Source organism: Euleptes europaea, chromosome 9, assembly GCF_029931775.1.
Source record: "Euleptes europaea isolate rEulEur1 chromosome 9, rEulEur1.hap1, whole genome shotgun sequence".
In the NCBI taxonomy this organism is placed as follows: domain Eukaryota; kingdom Metazoa; phylum Chordata; class Lepidosauria; order Squamata; family Sphaerodactylidae; genus Euleptes; species Euleptes europaea.
Genome location: NC_079320.1, coordinates 69,046,288 through 69,069,272, shown reverse-complemented (window position 1 = coordinate 69,069,272; position 22,985 = coordinate 69,046,288). Strand labels below are relative to the sequence as shown.

General features: G+C 41.6%; 1 protein-coding gene across 1 annotated transcript in view; it reads right to left on the bottom strand.

The window, feature by feature from the left end:
- Positions 1-22,985, bottom strand: part of GABRA2 (gamma-aminobutyric acid type A receptor subunit alpha2) — a 106,497-nt gene that overhangs the window by 44,287 nt on the left and 39,225 nt on the right. The window contains exon 4 of the mRNA XM_056855156.1: positions 10,325-10,392. Coding sequence (XP_056711134.1) covers positions 10,325-10,392 — 68 coding nt within the window. The remainder of the gene's footprint in view (positions 1-10,324; positions 10,393-22,985) is intronic.

Genomic DNA, 22,985 nt, shown 5'->3' with positions numbered 1-22,985 from the left:
TATGACACTGGTTGCTATGTTTGTGTGTTTTTTTCTAACCAATGTAACCAATAATTACAGTGATCTTCTTGATATGACTACAGATAGTCTGATACCTGTGTTATAGAAACTGTTAATCTCAAATATTGCTTACCATTACTATTTATTTTACTAATAGCATAATAACAGGTTTCAGACTAGAATCTAGCGAACCCAGGTTCGAATCCCCCCTCTGCCATGGAAACTTGCTGGGTGACCTTGGGCCAGCCACACACTCTCAGCCTCGACTCTGGCAAGTATTTGGATGGGAGACCTCCAAGGAATAACAGGGGCATGACGCAGAGGAATATCTCTGGCCTTGAAATCCCTACGAGGTTGCATCAGTCAGCTGTGACTTGCCAGCAAAAAAAAAAGAGAGAGAGAGAGAGAGCATATTTTCTAAAAACAAACCTACATTAAGATAATATAAAACAAGATGGGGCCAGTAAAAAGAGGATAGAGGAAATAAAACAGAGGGGATAGGAAATAAAGAGGAACAGTAAGGAGGAACAGCAAGAAAAGCGGTAAAACGTGCTTCTCATGTAAACTGGTAACACTATTGATGCCTAGAGTATTGTTTATCTGCAAGATGTTCAATGAAGAGCAACTAAGGTGGAAATGGAGTTAATATAAACACAAAGACCTGGACATTTCATCCTCGTTTACAAATAAGCATGCTCTTGATCATGTCTCTTGTACATCATAGTCTCTTAAATAGCATTACCCTAAAATAGATGATGAAAGTGTCGATTTCCTGATTTCACTTTGTTTATAGTTTGAAGCTCTTTGGTCAACCAATTAATATGTTTCCTGCCAGCAGGCTAATTGCCCATTTAACCTGTCTTTTTGTCCTGTTCATGGAAAATTATTTTTAAGGATGTTCCTGAAATCTGTGCCTTTATATAACTCCTCTAGGTTACCAATAAGTATGTACACTATATTAAACTGCTGCAAAAGAACAAACAATCCTGTTGTGACCTGTACGGCACACTTTTATCAAAATTCATTTTTTTGTGGTTTAAGAAGTGCACATCTGTAAAATCCAGCTTGAAAAGACTCTGGATGTATGATCACATTAACATTTGCTCATCTGAGGTTAAATTCTCCTACTTATGTTGAAGTTTTTTTTTTTTGAAAATTTTATTGGTTTTTATAATATAAATTTTCCATGTTAACAAACAACAATAAAAGTAATATAGAAAATTAAGTCGTAAGTAATGTTGTTATAGTTATTTAAGTACTTAATAAAAAAAAGGAAAATTTGTTGACTTCCCCATCACCTCCGTCCGCCTCTTAATAAAATATTCTATCCCATCGTGATATGGTCTGATCTTAATTACTCTTATATCTCAGTTAAATTTCAATCACAATATTCTGTTAATATAATTAATTACACTTCTTTATATTAGCAATGTCATCTAGATCAGATTAAAAGGTACTCTTCCATTTTTCCCAGTCCTAGTTCATATTCACAATATTTCATCCAAGCCTCCCATTCCCCCATAAATTGAACATTGTCCTTTTGGTTTAAAGTAGCTGTAAGTTTTGCCATTTCCACCAGTTCAAACATTTTCATAATCCAGTCTTCTTTCCCAGGAGTGTCTGCCCCTTTCCATTTTGCTGCATAGAGCAATCTTGCAGCTGTTGTCGCATAGATCAAAAAAGTCCTTTGTATTAACAAGTCATCAGGTATCATGCTTAATAGCATCATTTCTGGTGTTTTGGGTATACTTTTTTTGTACTATTAGTCTTAATTCATTATAAATCATATCCCAAAAATCCTTACCTTTGTCACAAGTCCACCACATATGATAAAAAGAACCAACTTCTTTATTACATTTCCAACATTTAGGGGATGTCACTTTATAAATCCTTGCAATCTTCTTAGGTGTTAAATGCCATCTATACATCATTTTATATATATTTTCTCGAATTGACTGCGCATTTATTCCTTTCAGGTCTTTCACCCATAATCTTTCCCATTTATTTAAAGCAATATCATGTCCCACAGTTTGAGCCCAGTTAATCATTGTTGGTTTAATTATTTCCTGCTCACAATAAATTGTTAAAAGAAGATTATACATTTTAGAAATCAGTTGAGTGTTATTATCTAATAACATCCTGTGAAAAGGCGATTTCTCTTTAGAGAATCCATTCTTCATATCTTGTGTAAATACTGATTTAATTTGATAATATTGAAGCCATTGTAAATCATCTTTAAGTAACTGAAAGTCTTTTAGTGAGCTTTTTTCCCCTTCCCAGTTAATTAACTCTTGGTAGGTGATAAATTTGTCCAATCTAAGTGGGCGTAATGTCAACATTTCTTGAGGTGATATCCACATCGGTGTTACTGGTTCAAGAATATGTTTATATCTCATCCAAGTATGAAATAAGGAGGACCTGATTATATGGTTACGAAATGATGCTTGTATCTTAATTTTACCATACCACAAATAGCCATGCCATCCACTTATATTGTTAAAACCTTCAAGATCTAACAAACGCAAGTTAGATAAGTTCATCCAGTCCTTTAGCCATACTAAAGCGGCCGCTTCAGCATAAAGTTGAAAATTAGGTAATGGTAAACCTCCTCTAACTTTAGAGTCCACCAAATGTTTGTAAGCAATCCTCGACTTTTTCCCTTGCCAGATGAAATTTAATATGACTTTCCTCCAAGTATCAAAATATTTAACATGTGATATTATGGGCAGATTTTGGAATAAGAAAAGCATCCTTGGTAAAATATTCATTTGGACTGTTGATATACGTCCCAAAAGTGACAGCTTTTTATTTGACCAAATGATCATGTCAGTTTTTATTTTATCCCATAATTTAAGATAGTTATTAGTTATCAATTCTTTGTTCTTCGCAGAGATCCAGATTCCCAAATATTTGACCATCTTAGCCTTGTCCCAACCTGTATATGATATAAATTACTGCTGTTCCATTTCTGGTAAATTCTTAAATATTGTCTTTGTTTTTTCTTGGTTAACTTTAAACCCCGATACACTTCCAAAGTCGTCCAAAGTTTCCAGCAATATCTTCATTGATTGTGTTGGGTTCTCCAAAATTAACAGAAGGTCATCCGCGAAAGCTCTCAATTTAAATTCATGTTTTTTAATTCTTAATCCGCGAATGTCCTCCATACTCCTTAGTTTACAACATAGTGATTTCAACACCAACAAAAATAGTAATGGAGACAGGGGACATCCCTGTCTAGTTCCTTTCTTGATTGAACAATTATCAGACATCGATTCATTCACCAAAATTTTTGCCTGTTGGGATGTGTATATGGCCGATATACCTGTCAAAAAGCGGTCTCCAAAATTTAATTTTTCCAATATCTTTTTCATAAAATCCCAGGAGACCATATCAAAAGCTTTCTCTGCATCCAAAAATACAAAGGCCGCCGTTTGTTGAATATTCTGGTCATAATATTCCAATGAGTCTAATAAAACTCTTATATTATCTTTAATTTGCCTTCCTGGAACAAAACCTGCTTGGTCTTCATGTATAAGGTCCTTAATAAAATGCTTTATCCTATTCGATAAGACCGAAGCATAGATCTTATAATCCACATTTAACAACGAGATAGGTCTATAGTTTGAAGTTTTTTCTGGATCTCTTCCTTCCTTAGGTATCAATGATATAAATGCATGTGACCAAGTCTCTGGGGATGCTCCCTTATCCAAAATTGTATTACAAAGTAATACAAAAAAATTCACTAAATTGTCACTGAATGTTTTATAAAATAGTGCAGTAATTCCATCTGGTCCTGGTGTCTTATCCGTTTTTTGTTTCATTATTGCTTCTTGTAATTCCTTCTTTGTAATTGGAGCATCTATCCATTCTTGTTGGGGCTTTGAAAGGACATTCATCTGTATTGAATTTAAAAACTTGTCTATTTTATTTTTTGAGATATTTTCTTTCTGATATAACTTAGTATAGAATGAAACAAATACTTTTTGTATATCCGTAGTTGTATAAACTGGTCCTTTAGCGGATTGAATTTTTGTTATAATCTTCTTTTGAAATGAATCTTTCAGTTGGGTTGCTAAAAAATTTCCAGGTTTATTAGCATGTTCAAAGTATTTTTGTTTAGCAGATATTAAATTTTTGTTCATTTCCTCCATTATTATCAAATTTAGTTGGTGTTTAGATACAGAGATCTTCATTTGTATGTCATTTTTCTCTTCTTCATATAGAGCCATAACCAGTTTTTGCTCCAAATTTTGTAAATCCCAGAGTATATTATTGGTAAGTTGTAGTTGGGTTTTCTTCCACGCCGTGTGTTTCTGTATCATGAATCCTCTTAGAACAGCTTTGAATGCATCCCAAACTGTATTTAGCAAAGTTTCCCCATTAAGATTGATTTCAAAAAAATCTTTAATTAGGTCCTGTAATTCTTTTTAAATCTTGTTATCCTTTAAAAGTTTATCATTTAATCGCCATCTAAATGCTTGTTTATTGTTCCATTCAAATGTAATTGGATTGTGAGCAGAAAAAGTTCTTGGTACAATTTGAATTTTACGTAGTTGCGTAAAAATAGATTTACTAGCCCATATCATATCTATCCTTGAGTGTGCATCATGTCTTGCTGAATAATAAGTATATTCTTTAGCTGTTGTATTCATTGTTCTCCAGATGTCTTGTATTTCCAATTCCGAAGCCATGGTGAAGAAGGTTTTAGGCAAACATCCTTCATTTTCGTCTTTTGCTTTTGATTTTTTATCCAAAGTTGAGAGGATAACACCATTGAAGTCGCCCATCAAAAGAATCGGATCATTTGCATATTGGGAAATCAGTTCGTGTAGTTGTCCATAAAATTTTGCTTTTCCTTCATTGGGTGCATATATTCTTACCACAATCGTCTTTTGCCCCAATATTTTAGTTTTAATAATTACAATTCTCCCTTCATCGTCTTTGTACAGTAATTCAGGACTAAGGCTAGAATGAGCATATATCACTACTCCCTTTGTTTTTGTTTTGGCCGATGCGACAAATGCTTGTCCAAGCGCTTGTCTATCCAGGTATCTTTTATGCTTTGTTGCCATATGAGTCTCTTGCAAACAAATTAGGGAGTATTTGTATTTCTGTAAATATTTAAAAATTCTAGCCCGTTTAGTTTTTTCATTCAACCCATTTACATTCCAAGAAATTACTTTTGCCATGGTGTAATAATTATTGAAGCAAAATATTCAGTCTATAACTCAGCACCTCCCTCTGCTCCCTGTGATTCCTCTTCTTCTTCTGCTTCCTCTTCCTTTTGTTCCAAGGTTAATCCTTTAAGTTCTGTCTTATATTTCCTCAAAAATTTTCCCACATCCGTTGGTGATAAGATTGTCATTTTCATTTCTTTGTAAGTGAAGGCCAAGCCTTGTGGCATAATCCAACGATATTTAATACCATTAGCTTTCAAAACAGACACAAATTCTTTGTAATTGTTCCTCTGTGAGAGTAAATGTCTTGGTATGTCCTTTAGAAGTATTAGAGGAGTATCTCCTGCAGAAACCGGGTTGTCATAATGGATCTTCATGATCCTATCCTTAATCCTTGTATCAAAAAAAAACAATCATGAGATCTCTTGGTTTAGATCTTTTCATTCTGGCAGGTAATGGTATTCTATAAACTCTGTTAATGGCTTGGCTCAACACTTGTTCTTCTATTTGAAATAAGTAAGCCAGATTTGGAACTACAGTTTCTTTGTTATCTCCCATCATATCTGGTAAATTGCGCAGATGAAGGTTGGTCTCTCTTACTCTCATCTCCATCATGGCTATCTGGTCTTTGGCTGCTGTCTGATTAGTTTGTATTGTTTCAATCTGTTTTTCTTGGCTTACTATTTTTTTCTTTGTATCCTTGTGTTCTTCCATCACTTTCTTAATTGATAAGTCCATTGTTTGCATATCCATCTTCATAGTATTCATTTGAGTCTTTACCTCTTTGAGGTCTTCTGTAACCACATCCAGTTTCTGGTTGATGGCTTGAGATGCTTGTCCAAGATTTGTCATCATAGAAGTCAGCTGTGCCATCTGTGTTGACATCTGTTCAAACTGCTTAGTTGTTGCTTCTGTTTGTTTGGCTAACATGTCTTGTAATTTCTTATCCATAGTTAAGGTTTGAGCGGTGTCTTTCAATTTTGTGTAGGCAGGGCTATGCAATGAACCAGAACGGGGGCGAGATCCAGACATTTACATTGAAATAAGGCTGGTAAAATACATGTCATCAGACAGGGCCCTCTGACTTGTAGTTGATAAAGAATGGTTCAATGATCAGCTTAACAATTTTTCCGAATTGAAAAGATCCAAGTTTCACTTTAAAACAGCTTGTTAAAGATTTGGAATACCATCGAGTTTCGCCGGACGCTCTAGGTCGGATCAAACCAGGAAGTATTCCGGAAGTTGATTTCGCCGTGGACCTTCTACCGCCTCTTCTCGATGGTTGTTTCCTTCAGGAATTATTTCTATGTTGCTCGAGTGCGACGTGTATCCGGCCCTACGACTTACTTCCTGTTGTTGTGGATCAGATGATAGAGAGGGTGGTATAGAGGGTCTTCCGGTCCAAGGAATCCCTTGCTATGCAAACGTGGCAGGAAGTCCTTTTTCACCGGGAACTCAGAGAGTAATTCTCCCTCCCCTTCCCTCTAGGTTGCTTCTCATTGGTAAAGATTTTAGTCCGTCTCATAAGCGTCCTTCTAACTCTTTGTTTTGATTTAAGCTGATCAACTTGATAAGTCTTGGTGGATTTTGTAAGTCAAACTTATCCAATTCAATTAAGGGAGGAGTAAGGGTACTGGGAATATCTTCATTTACCCCCCCCCCCAGGTTATTTGGTAACGCCAGTAAGAAACGAGGAATTCTTGTGTACTCACTTGGGCATCTAGAGGTGAGGTTCTTATCTTAATGTAGTCCTTATGTTGGTTATAAGGTGGTGGAGGGTAGAGTCTTATGCCGAAGTTGCGTTTTGGCGATTTCTTTCCCTCAGTGCCCAGGCAGGACCGGCATCCAAAACTCCGGGGGACTTATGGAAGCTCCCTCGGAGTATTTAGGAGGTCAAACTGCAAAAAAGGGCTGCAGGGAATTCCTGCTTTCCAACCCACTTGCAAGGGTCGGGTTGGGGTGTATAAAACTCCCCAAAGTTAACGCAAACTTGGATTTCACCCAGGAGCTCCCCAGCGACACCACCGGAAGTCAATCCCTACTTATGTTGAAGTTAAAGAGACAAACAACTCAGGACACATCAGACTTCCAAAACACTGCAGAGACAAAATCCACTCATACCCAGTTGTTATCAACCCATTACCCTTTCTTTGTAAAATTCATACACTTAGTCTACCCATTGGTTAACTAATAGAAGGCTTCTGTCCTTATGTTAGAAAGCCCCACCCCAGGATGTTCATTAACAACTTTAAATAAGTTCTTATTGCCAGTAAATGTTCCTGCATACCATATGGTGATGGCTTTTGTCTATCAGCATGTTCAATTAAACCTTTAAACCAGTAGGACAGAAACTTTAGCTTCCCCACGTGATCCCCTTGAGAAGAGGGGTATAACTGGCCCCACGTCTTAAGGACCCACTAATAGCAACTTCCTCAAATGGCCAGGTCGCAGTTTACTTAAAAGGTACATCCTAAGCTGCCTGCAGGGTCTTCTGTCTTCAGCTGTGCCTGACGGACCATGCTGCTATAATTGGATTCTGTTAGTCTGACACTGGGTCAAGCTTGAATTTTGCTCTCCAAGGTTGAAAGAGTAATTACTCCTGGAAACAAATCTATAAGTGTTACTCTGGTATCTTAGACTCCTGCCATACCCTGGACTGATAGCCAGTGACTCTTGGTGCAATAAGAGAACGCTCACCATTTGTAGGGAAATGAAGAAACAATACCTCTATGTGTATTTCAAAGAAATGTTACCACATTGCCATCAAACACACTTTCCAAAAATGCTAAGGACCCGTGCCAGCATGGCGTAGTGGTTAAGAGCGGTGGTTTGGAGCAGTGGACTCTAACCTGGAGATCTGGGTTTGATTCTCCACTCCTCCACATGAGCAGCGGACGCTAATCTGGGGAACCGGGTTGGTTTCCCCATTCCTACAGATGAAGCCAGCTGGGTGACCTTGGGCTAGTCACTGTTCTCTCTGAACTCTCTCAGCCCCACCTACCTCACAGGGTGTCTGTTGTGGGAAGGGGAAGGGAAGGAGATTGTAAGCCGATTTGATTCTTCCTAAGTGGTAGAGAAAGTCGGCATATAAAACCCAACTCTTCCTCTTTTTTTTCTTCCGTCTGTCTGTTGAGGGGCTCCACCAATGGGTGAAAGTAAACTGATACAAACTGGTAGTGGGTACTGGTAAGAAAATGACTGAAGTGGTACCTCTTGTCTTCTGCTTCAAGCTCCCTGAGAGTATCCATAAGAAATTACAGTTACCTCTGCCCCAGAGTCAATGGCTTAGCATCATTTGAAGGCATGCATTCCATATTTTTGAGCTCCCATTGCAGATTAGGTGATGCTAACTTTATTATGACAGCTCAATAACCATGTGTGTTCTCTGGCCATACACCAGTGTCTGGACCTAGAGCAGCCAGAGTTGGTTAATTTTCCTATACTGCACTCTCAGAGGCTCAACCCCCTCAGCAGCTTTCACCCATGTTTATCTAGTAACCAGTGACAAAGCTCTATGTATACTGGACAGAATACTTTACTTGAATGGAATGTTGCTCATCCCCAACACTTGTATGGAAACGTAGAAAAAGAAGAGTTGGTTTTTATTTGCCAACTTTCTCTACCACTTAAGGGAGAATCAAACCAGCTTACAATCACCTCCCCCTCCCCACAACCTCCCCTGTGAGGTAGGTGAATCTGAGAGAGCTCTAAGAGCTGTGACTAGCCCAAGGTCACCCAGCTGGCTTCATGTGCAGGAGTGGGGAATCAAATCCGGTTCACCAGATCAGAGTCCACCACTCCAAACCACCACTCTTAACCAGTATTTATTTCTATGTTTGTTTTATTTATTTTAAAGAGATACAGATTATGGATTTCCTGCATTACTCCTAACTAAACCCCTAGAAACCAATAGAAACTATTTAATAAATAGTTTCCTTGCAGTTACTAAAGATATATGTGACACATCCCCAGGCTTTGCTGAAGATGGATAGAGGCCAAGCAAAGAAAATTATAACCCAGAGAGTTAATTATATTGAAAGGCAGACTGACTTGCTGAGGGCACCCGGATTTATGTCCGCCCCTATGACCAGATACATTCCGGCCCCAACTGCCTACCTTTCCATTTTGGAAATCCACACCCATAGAAGGGCATTCTCTCTAGCCAGGTGTTCAGCCCTACCTTCTGTGGTCTTACAGGGAAGATATAATAAGATCCCAAGCTCAGAGAGATTTTGTCCATGCAATTTTGGGGAAGTTGAAACACTGGATCACATGTTTCTTAGATGCCCATTCTATAAGGTTGCCCGTTCTAAGCTGACTCGATCCATGTCTGAGAAAATTTCAGGATATTCTGATAAATTTCAGGTTAGGAAGCTCCTCTCGGAGGAAAACCCCCACCAAATTAGTGAGGTTGCCAAATTCTGTGCAGCAATCTATAAACTTCGTCAAAGTCTTTTATGATAAAATCCAAAGAAATTATGGAAAACAAAGAAGGGAGAGGGATTTTTTTTAAAAATGTGTCAAAATATTTTTTACCTAACTGTAAATTATTTTAATTATATATACTCTTTCAATTCAATACGACATAACTTTTAAATTATATCAATGTACCCGTGGTAACATTGCTGTTATGTTCTTAATCTTTATTGGTGCCATGCCGCAATGAATGTACTACTACTACTATATGTGACACATTTTAGTACAGCAGTTGGATGGAGAATCAAAATAAACATTGACTGTGGGTCTCCAGCGACATGTAAAATATTATCTTGGTCCTAGGGTATGATTGAAAGGCACTTGATGGAGCAAACTCTTGCTAAGGGTATGCAGGTACAAAGCTGAATGGGAGATGTCCTGGGAACCTGTCTATGCCAGCTGGAGGTCCATGATGGAGGAACTGAAGGACATATGTGTGTATTTTAAGGGCCATCAAGCCGCTTCCGACTCATGGCGCCCCCATGAATCAATGTCCTCCAAAACATCCTATCTTTAACAGCCTTGCTCAGGTCTTGCAAACAAGGGGCATGGCTTCCTTTATAGAGTTAATCCATCTCATGTTGGCTCTTCCTCTTTTCCTCCAGCCTTCAACTTTTCCTAGCAGGATGTACTGGCAATAATAAACACAGTGTTTTACTTGTGAAACTCACCATGTCTGTATCTGAAACTGGCCCAAAACTGGTCACATAGATGTTTGTGAAGACTTCAGTTGTACTGTCTGCCATAAGAAAAGAAAAGAAACAAAGTATGAGGACTTGCTTTTCCTCCCTTTTGTGTAGACAGAGGTTCTGAAATGTATTTTCTCACTAAGTATAACATGAACAATTGTTGTTGTTTCCACAATATAGGCAACTTGTTAAGCATGGATGACCACTTTAGAAAGACATCATTAATGGGGACTCAGTTAAAATCCTTGTCATTCATGCTGCAGACAACATAGCAGCAATATCATTTTGTACAAGCATGGTAAATGCAAAATCTGAATCCAGATGGATATGGCTATACTAAGTCTTTTACTCCAAGAATGAAATGTAGGGCAATATGCCTTCCAACATGTCACAGATTAAAATGAGGTCACTGTTCTGTATGAGTGGACAGCACTGTGGGAGAGTCTGGCAGACAATGGTAGTGTCACCTTAATAAAGACTCATCCTGAAAGCAGGCAATAAACTGCAAACAAGCATCAAGACAAATACATACAATACATATGCCCAATACATATGCATTTATTCCATCTGTAGGATAGACACACAGAGTTAGGTAGACACGTGGAGTCCTGCAAGCCATAAACATCCTACACTTCAGATTACAAGAGCAAAATTACAGTGTTTATCTCCCTCTCCGTCATTCTCATCTTTTCCATTCAACAAACACCAAAATAACTTCAAAGCCTGCTAGGCACACTACCATTCTAAAAACAAAATACTTTTGTAATAGATCTATTCTTCCATTGTTACCATCAATTGATTCGATTCAAGCAAAACAAAAAACAAAAAACCAACAACCCAAAAACAACGCATATGATTAGGGCTGTTGATTCGGTTCGGCCCGAACTGAAAATCAGCCGAATTTCCCTTGATTCGGTGGTTTTTAGTTCGGGACGAACCAAACTCTAAAATGGTGGGCAACCGGGGGGGCTGAATTCAGCGAGTTCGGGAGTTCACGAATAAATCCGGCAAATTCAGCCGTCAGTAAGCAGCATAACCTTCAGTAAGCAGCATTCTCCTCCCCCGGCCAATCGGTGGCCAAGCTGGGTCTTCTTCTAGCCAATCAGTCAGGATTGAGTACTGGAGGAATCAGCTGATGTGCGGCCCAGCCAGTGAGAGAGAGAGGGAAATCTTCGTGTGTGTGTGCGGGGGTGCTTGTGCACATTAGCTCCTTTCCGTGGCTGCAGGGGGTGCATTTTTTGGGGTACAAACCCCAAACTTTCAGGGGATATTCAGACAAGCCTTCTTAAGAGACCACCCAAGTTTTGTAAACATTGGGTCAGGGGGTCCCGAGATATGGGCTCCCCCCCTTTTTCTTTCCATGGCTGCAGGGGGCGCATTTTTGGGTGTGCCGACCCCAAACTTTCAGCGGAGCATCAGACAAGGCTTCTTAAGAGACCCCCCCAAGTTTTGTAAACATTGGGTCAGGGGGTCCCGAGATATGGGCTCCACCCCTTTTTCCTCTCCCCCCTTTTCCATTTCCGTGGCTGCAGGGGGCGCTTTTTTGGGGGTGCAGCCCCCAAACTTTTATCATAGCTTCAGACAATCCTTCTTAAGAGACCACCCAAGTTTTGTAAAGATGGGTTCAGTGGGGGCAGAAATATCGGCTCCCCCCTTTTCTCTTTCCGTGGCTGCAGGGGGCGCATTTTTGGGTGTGCCGATCCCAAACTTTCAGCAGAGCTTCAGACAAGGCTTCACAAGAGACCACCCAAGTTTTGTAAACATTGGGTCAGGGCCCCCCGAGATATGGGCTTTCCCCTTTTCCCTATTGGGATGAATGGATCACCCTCGAGAGATGCATACATATGGATCTCATATTGGATACAAATGGAATCATATTGGATTACCCAGCCTCCCAGCAGCTCCTGATGGAACAGAAGACAGCCACAGTAAGACCCCTTTGGGGGCTTTAATCTGTAATTTTTCTTTTCTCTCTGTGTGTGTGTGTGTGTGTGGGAAAGCAGAGTCTGTGTGTGTGTGGGGAGGGAGCAGTTTCTGTGGGTGGAGGGGAAGCCAAAGGGGGCTTTTGCTGGTTCTGCCTGGGGTGTGTGTTCCCCCTCCAGTCTCTCTCTCCCTGGTTTGAGGGGGGGGGGCTTCATTTTTATGTCTTCAGGTTTTCCCTCATTCATAAGATCAGTTAGGTTATTTTGATGCTTGCTCAAAACTGGTTTTCAAATGGTGACTTAAAGAATGCATCTGCCTGGTCCCAAGTCCAATGCAAAAGGAGAAATTCCACCCCCTCCTGCTCATTATGCATAGCTAGCTGCCTCTGTCCCTTTCCATGGTTTGCAAACTCCCAGGTGTCAGGTGTTGCTTTGCACTGTTGCAAAGGTGCTTGTGTTGCTTTGCACTGTTGCATTGCGTGCTTGTGTTGCTTTGCAGTTGTATTGTGTTGCTTTGCACTGTTGCATTGCATGCTTGTGTTGCTTTGCAGTTGTATTGTTTTGCAAAATTCTTCACACCTGCCCCGCCCTTTGCATGTTTGCAAAGGTGTTGCTTTGCAGTTGTATTGCTTTGCAAAGTTCTTAGCACCTGCCCCGCCCTTGCTCTCATCAGCTGTTTGTCGGGGCTGGGAGCTTTGTGCATGGGCGGCAAGCTCTGCCCAGAGATGCACATTAAGGTTTTTGTGGGACCCCTTTCGGGGCCCATATCTCAGCCCCCCCTGACCCAATCTTTACAAAACTTGGGGGGTCTGGCAAGAAGGGTCCTTTGAAGCTCCTCTGAAAGTTTGGGACCTCTACCCCCAAAAATGCCCCCCCAGAGCCGCGGAAAGGCGCGGTTGTGTTTTTAATGGCTTTATTCGGCCGAATCTTTTTCCCGAACTTTGAATTCCCGCCGAATTGCACGGACCCGAAGCAGGGGAGTTCGGACTTCGGCATATCCTGAATCTAAACGGGCCGAATTCAGCCGAATCCGAACTATACCAAAAAAATTTTTTATTCAACAGCCCTACATATGATAGTCTCTACAATACTCACATCAGGTTACAAATAAGAATATTCTTTTCTAACCCAGGAGTTCTCAAAACTTTACATACTGCGCTTCCTCATCTGGATCTCATTTACACAGGTAGCTCTGGCAGCAATGGACTTTCCCATTAGCTTGGGCGGGGGGAGAGCTCTATTTCCACCTTTCTTTTTGGCTGAGGGGAATCTTTGTGTACAAATTAAAGTACCATTTCCAGAAGAAACCACTGATTCAAAACCAAAATGTCAGGGTTGTGCGAGTGTATGTGTGTCTTTTCAACTGTCTGAGATTCCTTTAGTATTATTTAAGAAAGAGATAAAAACAGCAATTGTATTCTTAAAACTAATGTCAAACAATTACAAACTAAAGTGACAAACTAACATTTCCCCCATAATTACAGCAACATAAGGAAGTTTAAGGTCCAGATAGTCCCTCTAGACATGTGATTTCAACTGCCCCAGAAAACATCTCTCAGTTGAAGACATTCTAACGCCTGCAAGCACTGTGCGGCCTATTTGTGGCAAGGGAACTGCAGGATATGTTCCTCATCTGATGTTTGCAAAGATCCATGGATATATATTCAGGGAGACAATTATATGAAGAAAAGTAACATTATGGATGTTTCAGAATGTGGCTGAAGTAAAGTAGTGTCACAGGAAAAAAAGATATGAAATTCAGTTGGTTGAACACTGAACATTTATGTTCTGATAAGGACAAGCTCCCAATAAAGAAATCTATATCTTCTTTGTACAGTAAGGCAACAGAAATGTTGTCTTATTACCAAATTTAACTAATTTCAGTAGTCAAAGAATACTCTTTCCTTACTCATTTCTGCTCTCTGCAGTATGGTATCTGATCTTTCTAAATGTCCATTTTTAATTCTTGGACACGGTTACAGTTCAGGAAATGTGTTGATTGGCAAGATTTGACTTTATTTCCTTTGCTTATTCCTGCTACAGAAACCATTTACTGTAATATTTACATTAGACAAAAAGACCGTAATATAGGGCTGTCAATTCGGTTCGGCCCGAACTGAAAATCAGCCGAATTTCCCTTGATTCGGCGGTTTTTAGTTCGGACGGATCCGAACTCAAAACTGGCGGGCAACCGGGGGGGGGCCGAATTCAGCGAGTTCGGGAGTTCGGCGAATAAATTCGGCCAATTCGGCCGTCAGTAAGCAGCATAACCGTCAGTAAGCAGCATTCTCCTCCCCCGGCCAATCGGTGGCCAAGCTGGGTCTTTTTCTGGCCAATCAGTCAGGATTGAGTGCTGGAGGAATCAGCTGATGTGCGGCCGGCCGGGGAAAGAGAGAGAGAGAGGGAAATCCTCATGTGTGTGTGAGGGGGTGCTTATGCACATTCGCTACTTTCCGTGGCTGCAGGGGGCGCATTTTTTGGGGTACCGACCCCAAACTTTCAGGGGATATTCAGACAGGTTTTTTTAAGAGACCACCCAAGTTTTGTAAACATTGGGTCAGGGGGTCCCGAGATATGGGCTCCCCCCCTTTTTTCTTTCCATGGCTGCAGAGGGCGCATTTTTGGGTGTGCCGACCCCAAACTTTCAGCGGAGCATCAGACTAGGCTTCTTAAGATACCCCCCAAGTTTTGTAAACATTGGGTCAGGGCCCCCTGAGATATGGGCTCCACCCCTTTTTCCTCTCCCCCCTTTTCCATTTTCGTGGCTGCAGGGGGCGCTTTTTTGGGGGTTCAGCCCCCAAACTTTTGTCATAGCTCCAGAGAATCCCTCTTAAGAGACCACCCAAGTTTTGTAAAGATGGGTTCAGTGGGGGCTGAAATATTGGCTCCCCCCCTTTTCTCTTTCCATGGCTGCAGGGGGCGCATTTTTGGGTGTGCCGATCCCAGACTTTCGGCGGAGCTTCAGTCAAGGCTTTTTAAGAGACCACCCAAGTTTTGTAAACATTGGGTCAGGGCCCCCCGAGATATGGGCTTTCCCCTTTCCCCTATTGGGATGAATGGATCACCCTCGAGAGATGCATACATATGGATCTTATATTGGATACAAATGGAATCATATTGGATTACCCAGCCTCCCAGCCCCTCCTGCTGGAACAGAAGACAGCCACAGTAAGACCCCTTTGGGGGCTTTAATCTATATTTTTTCTTTTCTGTGTGTGTGTGGGGGGGAAAGCAGAGTCTGTGTGTGTGTGTGGGGAGGGAGCAGTTTCTGTGGGTGGGGGGGGGAAGCCAAAGGGGGCTTTTGCCGGTTCTGCCTGGGGTGTGTGTTCCCCCTCCAGTCTCTCTCTCCCTGGTTTGAGGGGGGGCTTCATTTTTATTCTTCAGGTTTTTCCTCATTCATAAGATCAGTTAGGTTATTGATGCTTGCTCAAAACTGGTTTTCAAATGGTGACTTAAAGAATGCATCTGCCTGGTCCCAAGTCCAATGCAAAAGGAGACATTCCACCCCCTCCTGCTCATTATGCATAGCTAGCTGCCTCTGTCCCTTTCCATGGTATGCAAACTTCCAGGTGTCAGGTGTTGCTATGCACTGTTGCAAAGGTTTTGCATTGCGTGCTTGTGTTGCTTTGCAGTTGTATTGTTTTGCAAAATTCTTCACACCTGCCCCGCCCTTTGCATATTTGCAAAGGGGTTGCTCTGCAGTTGTGTTGCTTTGCAAAGTTCTTAGCACCTGCCCCGCCCTTGCTCTCATCAGCTGTTTGTCGGGCCGGGAGCTTTGTGCGTGGGCGGCAAGCTCTGCGGAGAGATCCACATTAAGGGTGGGGGGGACCCCTTTCAGGGCCCATATCTCAGCTCCCCCTGACCCAATCTTTACAAAACTTGGGGAGTCTTTCAATATACGTCCTTTGAAGCTCTGCTGAAAGTTTGGGACCTCTAAGCCCAAAAATGCCCCCCCCCAGAGCCGCGGAAAGGCGCGGTTGTGTTTTTAATGTCTTTATTCGGCCGAATTTTTTCCCCGAACTTTGAATTCCCGCCGAATTGAACGGATCCGAAGTGGGGGAGTTCGGACTTCGGCACGTACCGAACCCACAAGGGCCAAATTCGGCCGAATCCGAACTGTACCGAATTTTTTTTTTTTGACAGCCCTACCGTAATATAAATGTTGTTTTGTTGTTGCAAAGATGGTCTTACAACACGTTCTTTACATAGTGCTGGAAAGAATATAGCAATATATATATGTGTGTGTGCCACTGCCCTCTACAGGGTGATGTGAAACCTTAGAGAACATAACAGCAGCTTTCCTAGGGCAAGCCAAAGGTCCATTCTAGTCCCAGCATTCTGCCTCAATCATTAGCCTATCAGATGCCTGTAAGAAGTTCACAAACAAAGCCAATGCCATTTCCCAGTGCCTGTCAATCAGAGAAATACTGGCCATGAACACCAAGAATCCTTTTTCTAATAATTGATAGACCAATAACTATATACTCCATTAATTTTCCTTATCCTTTTAAAAAGCTGCCCAAATGTGTGGTTACCCCACTGTTTCATACCACTTGATTTTATCAGTTGTATTCTCTGATTGAAGAATTTCCCCTGAGCTTACACTGAATCTTACGGTAGCCAATTCAGCTACCTAGCGGTACTGCAGTGGTTTTAAACGTTTTTATTCACTACAGCCCACCAAATAAGCATTATCAAATGTCTCCCCAGACTCACGTAAAAAATTAGGACATAAAAAACAGCATTCCAAACAAGACAACTTTATTTCTATAGGTATATTTATGAAATAGGCAGTATGGTACACATTCTCAAGCACACATTCCATGAGTAGGGTTACCAAGTACCTCTTCGCCACCAGTGGGAGGTTTTTGGGGCAGAGGAGGGTGGGGTTTGGGGAGGGGAGGGACTTCAATCCCAAAGAGACCAATTGCCAAGCTGCCATTTTCTCCAGGGGAACTGATATCTATTGACTGGATATCAGTTGTAATAGCAGATCTCCATCTATTACCTGGAAGTTGGCAACCCTATCCATGAGGCCCCTGTGCCTGATGCCATCTCCTCAACATTTGGTATGACTTCTGTTGGCTGTGTGCCATTTTTTTAATGTAAAAAGGAGAAATGTAAAATCTTGGATTTTATCCACAGTGGTGGGGTGGGGTGGGGTTTGAGTGAGTAATATAAAAACTATTGCAAATAGGGACAGAAGGCTCCTGGACATCCCAGATATCCCCCATTTGCCCCTCAAAATGCTACATGCTTCCTAAGATTTGTACCTTGTTAAAAACTGCAACTAGAGAAAATAAACATTCTCTGTATCTACAGTATTCATCATTTTACATTTCCTCCCTTTGCTCATCTCTTTTTTCTCTTCCCAAACTAAACATCCCAAATCATTTTCTTTGTCAGGAAAAATGCAAATCCCAGTTTTTTTTTCTGTCCCATTCTCAATTCTACAACATCATTTTTGAGATGGCGGTAATCAGAAGTACAAGTAAGCAGAAAGATTTCAGTGATGAGTCCTTAAACAGCCTGATACGGTCTGAGGTGCTGTTGCTCTCTGAGAACAATTCTAGAACAATCCCCTCCTACAGGGAGATAAAAATAAGCCTGAGGACACACACTTTCCAAAGCTTTCCCGTAAAGAATGCCTCACCACCTAGAAACGTTGGTGCATTAATAGGAGTATAAATTATTTCCAGGAAATTTTAAAGTTTCTATTATTGGTACATATCATATGGAGGCCACAAATACATACTGGGGGTATAGAGATATTATCTCATCTGTGTGAGAACAGAACAATAGGTACTTGGCAGAAAGAGCCAAGAAATGTCACAACCGGCAAAGAGGGAGCAGACTACAAAACACACAGGACTATGAAACTTGCCTTACATTTTTAGGACGAACTCACAATATTGCTTAATAATTACATTCAAAGACGTGAAAATAAAGCAACCAGGATTTTTTTTTTTTTTTAAAACCTCTTCTTATTCTAACCAAAATGTAGTAACATGAACACTAAAGAAAACTTGATTCTGGGCTGGATCTAGACTCTGGACTTGGACTCCCCACTCATCCTTTTTGTTTCTATTATCACTGTGTTCTGTTCAGTAATAAAGAGGTTGAGTTTTTTTAAAAAAATTCAAATTGATTAATACAGTCAATGACCAGCTAGAAAGAAGTTGAGTTGCCAGCAGTAAAGTGAGTACAGCTGATTTGTTCTTGAATCAGGGTGGCACGAGAAAGAAAGAAAGAAAGAAAGAAAGAAAGAAAGAAAGAAAGAAAGAAAGAAAGAAAGAAAGAAAGAAAGAAAGAAAGAAAGAAAGAAAGAAAGAAAGAAAGAAAGACCATAAATCGTAAATCAGTATGGAATAATTCACGTCACTGCAATATAAAATAAAATCTAAATGTGGCCTAGTAAAGAAGCTTCATGATAGAAGCTCCAAGTATTTTATGATACAATAAAAAAGAGGATAAAAGGCATCCAGCTTATATTTTTGCTCCCTCATTCTAAATAGAAAGACTAATTATACGTTACAATAACCATGCCAACCACAGCCAATCTAATGAGCTAAAAGAGGATCAATGATCTTCAAGGATTTGCTTTTCAGTTAGAACAACGATGTGTCCTGCTCTGTAATGGATGCTCAATTCCTTACAAGTTCTAGATAGAACTAATCTAAAACTGCAACAAACACAAGCATCATGGATTACAGTTGCCAGCCTTCAAGTGGGGCTGGTAATCTCCCGAATTACAACTGATCTCTAGATTACAGAGATCAGTTACCCCAGGAAAAAAATGGCTGCTTTGGACAGTAGATTCTATGGCATTATACCCCCGTCTCCAAACCCCACCCTCCCCAGGCTCCACCCTACAAGAACCAATGAACTCTGACCGTGAAAGCCTTCGACAATATTAAGAACTGTGCACTCCTGGGATTTTTCAGTAGCAGCCCTCAATCTCTGCTACTGCATTCCAGGAGGCACAAGAAAGGCACTGATGCCCCTGTGTGTGTGTGTGAAGTGCCGTCAAGTCGCAACCGACTTATGGCGACCGCTTTATGGGGTTTTCAAGGCAAGAGACGAACGGAGGTGGCTTGCCAGTGCCTTCCTCTGCACAGCAACCCTGGTATTCCTTGGTGGTCTCCCATCCAAATACTAACCAGAGCTGACCTTGCTTAGCTTCCGAGATCTGATGAGATCGGGCTATACCATGCTGCCTTCCCTCCTACCTTTCTGTAAAGGTTGTAAACCAGAGTTCTTTAGAGAAGCTTTTGAAGGGTTATGATTGTCTTTAGGGGTTGACCTACTGGAGCTGTCTGGTGGTTATTAGTTGTTTGTTTTTTAATAATGAAGTCCTAAATTACATTTTTCTAAGTCTACTGAAATGAATGAACTGAAGGGTGAAACCCTGCTTAGGATCAGATTGTTAGCATTTTACTGTTTGTTTATACCACCTTGGGCCCCAAACGGGGTGACAGGCAGGTTTGTTTGTTTTTTAAAAATGGATAAGTATATGGTATATAAAAGTGCATATCCAAAGGAAGGGTTAACTAAAAGCACACTGGACCAATGTTTTACACTCTGTCACCATTTTTTCTCCCAGGCCATCTGAGTGCCAGTCTCAGAGCCAGCTGGGAGAATATAAACTTCAGCTAGTGGAACATACCAAGGAAGGATGAGAGAGGAAGAGGAAGAGGAAGAAGAAGAGTTGGTTTTTATATGCCGACTTTCTCTACCACTTAAGGCAGAATCAAACCGGCTTACAATCACCTTCCCCTCCCCACAACAGACACCCTGTGAGGTAGGTGAGGCTGAGAGAGCATGACTTGCCAAAGGTCACTTCATGTGTAGGAGTGGGGAAACAAATCCAGTGGGGAAACAAAACCAGATTAGCCTCCAACACTCATGTGGAGGAGGAGTGGGGAATCAAACCTGGTTTTCCAGATCAGACTCCACCGTTCCAAACCACCGCTCTTAACCACTACACCACACTGGCTCTCTGTTAGCAGGGTTGATCCAAACCTGTTCAAGATACAGCAGAGTAGCAGCAGCAGCATGTCCTCTCCAGCCATCCCCTCGCCCATGAACATATTTTTGATGGACAAAAAGACCTACCAATTTTATACATTATTACTTTAGAAGCCCTCAAGGCAGCTGACAAGATGAAATATACTAAGAACATAAACACCATAAAAAGTTATAGCAGTTAATAAAGTTGTACAATTTTTCTGGTGCAGGGGCAGAGGGTGGTGGTACAGCACACTTCAAGGTTCTCCTCTTCCCTGGCAGGGTCTTAGGAGGGCCTAGGGATGCCAGCCACCAAGTGGGACCTGGGGAATCCCTCATAATTTCTGCTCATCTCCAGACTACAGAAATCAGTTCCCCAGGGAGAAAATTGATGTTTTGGAGGGTCGACTCTATAGCATTGCACCCCTCTAAAGTCCCTGTCCTACCCAGGTTCAGTCCCCAAATCTCCAGGAGTTTCTCAACCTATATCTGAACCCTACCCCCCACCCCCCAACATTCATCAGGGGGAACCTGGCAACCCTATCTCAGATGGGCCTAGAGGGGGTGGGGTTGCTTCCACACAGTCCTTTCTCTTTCTGGCCTGCTCATGTCCTCTCCCTTTGCAGTATAGGGTGCATGTAAGCCTCTCCTTGCTGGCCCTTCCTGGCCCCACCTTTTGAAGGGTTTCCTAGAGGGACATACCCAGCTTCTTCCTCTCCCTCTAGTGCAGGCGCTAGTGCATGAGCCAGGGCCAATGGGGCTTCTCCCTGGGTCTTGCCCCCCTTCACCTCCTCTAAAGGAACTTGACTTCAGTCCACTCAGGCATGGTGAGGCTGGGACTGCCTCTCCCCCTTTTCCACCCCACCAGGTGCTCTCCCCTGTATCTGGTATCCTTGTCTGGGCCTCCTTCACATGGGGCAGAGCCCCACTGGACCTCCTCTGTTGTTGCCCCACACCTGGGATCTATTGGGCCTGGTTGCGAGCTCCTGCAGGGCTCTTCTTGCTGCCGCTGGCCCCAAGCCACCTCTGACTGGGTAAGTGAGGGTGTGGAGGCACCGCCTCTGGACAAAATTATTAAAAACAGAGCAAGAGCATCCAAACGCACATCACCTCAAAATGAGTTTCATACCAACCATTCTCAGGCTAGAAGAGGTCTGCTAAAATGAGTTTAAAAGATCAACCTGTTCATAAACAGGCTGGGTAAAAAGATATGTTTAAACACGGAACCTAAAAAACAGGCAAACTTCTAGGGAAAGGGCTTTCTACAGGCAAGGGGCCACCAGTGCAAAACCCCTGTCTCTTGTGGCCACCCATCTCACCTCTGATGCAAACAGGGGCAAAGAGAGCAAGGCTTGTAAGGAAGATGATGACTGGCAGGCTGGGCTGTAAAAGAGGAGGCAGGTCGTTGAACCCCCCTTCCCCCCGGATCCAAGCTGTTTAATGCAGAGCTTTAAAGATAAAAAACAATAATTGGAATTGGGCCTGGAAACAAATGGGCAGCCAGTGCAGACCGTTCTGTTTAGGACTGATACGATCCCTGTACATCCTCCCCTCCCCCACCAACAATGGCCTAGGTTCCACATTGTGGACCGGCTGAAGTTCCTGGACAGTTTCCAAAGGCAGCCCCATATAGAGCACATTACACTTGGGCATGCATCACTGTGGCCACATTTCTTGAGGAAGAGCCATAACACCCCCCCCCCCAAAAAAAAACCTGCTGGGCAAATAGACTGCTTATTAATGGGGCAAGTGAATGTTGTGGGGTATATACATTGGCTAGCAAACATTCAAATACTTGCTAGCACAGAAAATGGCCGGCCCATGTAATAGACTATAAACTGGGTAACTCGTGTTTTATTGTTGATAGTTTATTGGGCTTGCCTTGTTATTCTCCTTTTGACTGTCTTTGATGTTATAATAAGGGTTTCATTTTTATATTTTTGTTATAGCTTATGGCTTAGACAAATAAAACTGAACTATTACTTTTCCATAAACACAATCAGTTTTATAACCACAATGTCAGGTATGTGCCTTTCCTTCTTAATTTCAAGGGCAAGTAGACAAGATCACTGAAACCAGATTACTTGTCCTTATAATACCCTGTAATGATTTTATGATTACATTATTTAAAATTATTTGATTACATGTGTACACTTGGTCACAGTGGTACCCTTCTCAGATGAAATAGTGACTGTGCATATAAGAAAGATCTTGGGCAGCATGCACTCCCAGTAGGCATGGCTGGATACCCCCAAATGTCACATCTGAAAAGGACTGCACGATACAATACATTGTTCTTCTGACTTTCCAATGGATAGAATGACTAATCCATGCTCAGTTCATATGCATTACAAAATTTTAACACATACATCCTACAATTATATGGCTGGGATTCACCCAATGGTCAGTGGGCTTAAAAGAAACAAATTGAGCAAAAAATACTCACAGCATGTTCAAACAAAGCAAATGGATATTCTAGCGTCACTGGGCACCAAGATTAAGTTAATTCATGCCATTGTATTCCCTATTACTATGTATGGGTATGAAAGCTGGACAATGAAGAAAGCTGATAGGAAGAAAGTAGATTCCTTTGAAATGTGGTGTTGGAGGAGAGTGTTACGGATACCGTGGACTGCCAAAAAAACAAATCAGTGGGTTATAGATCAAATCAAGCCTGAACTGACCTTAGAAGCTAAAATGAATAAACTGAGCCT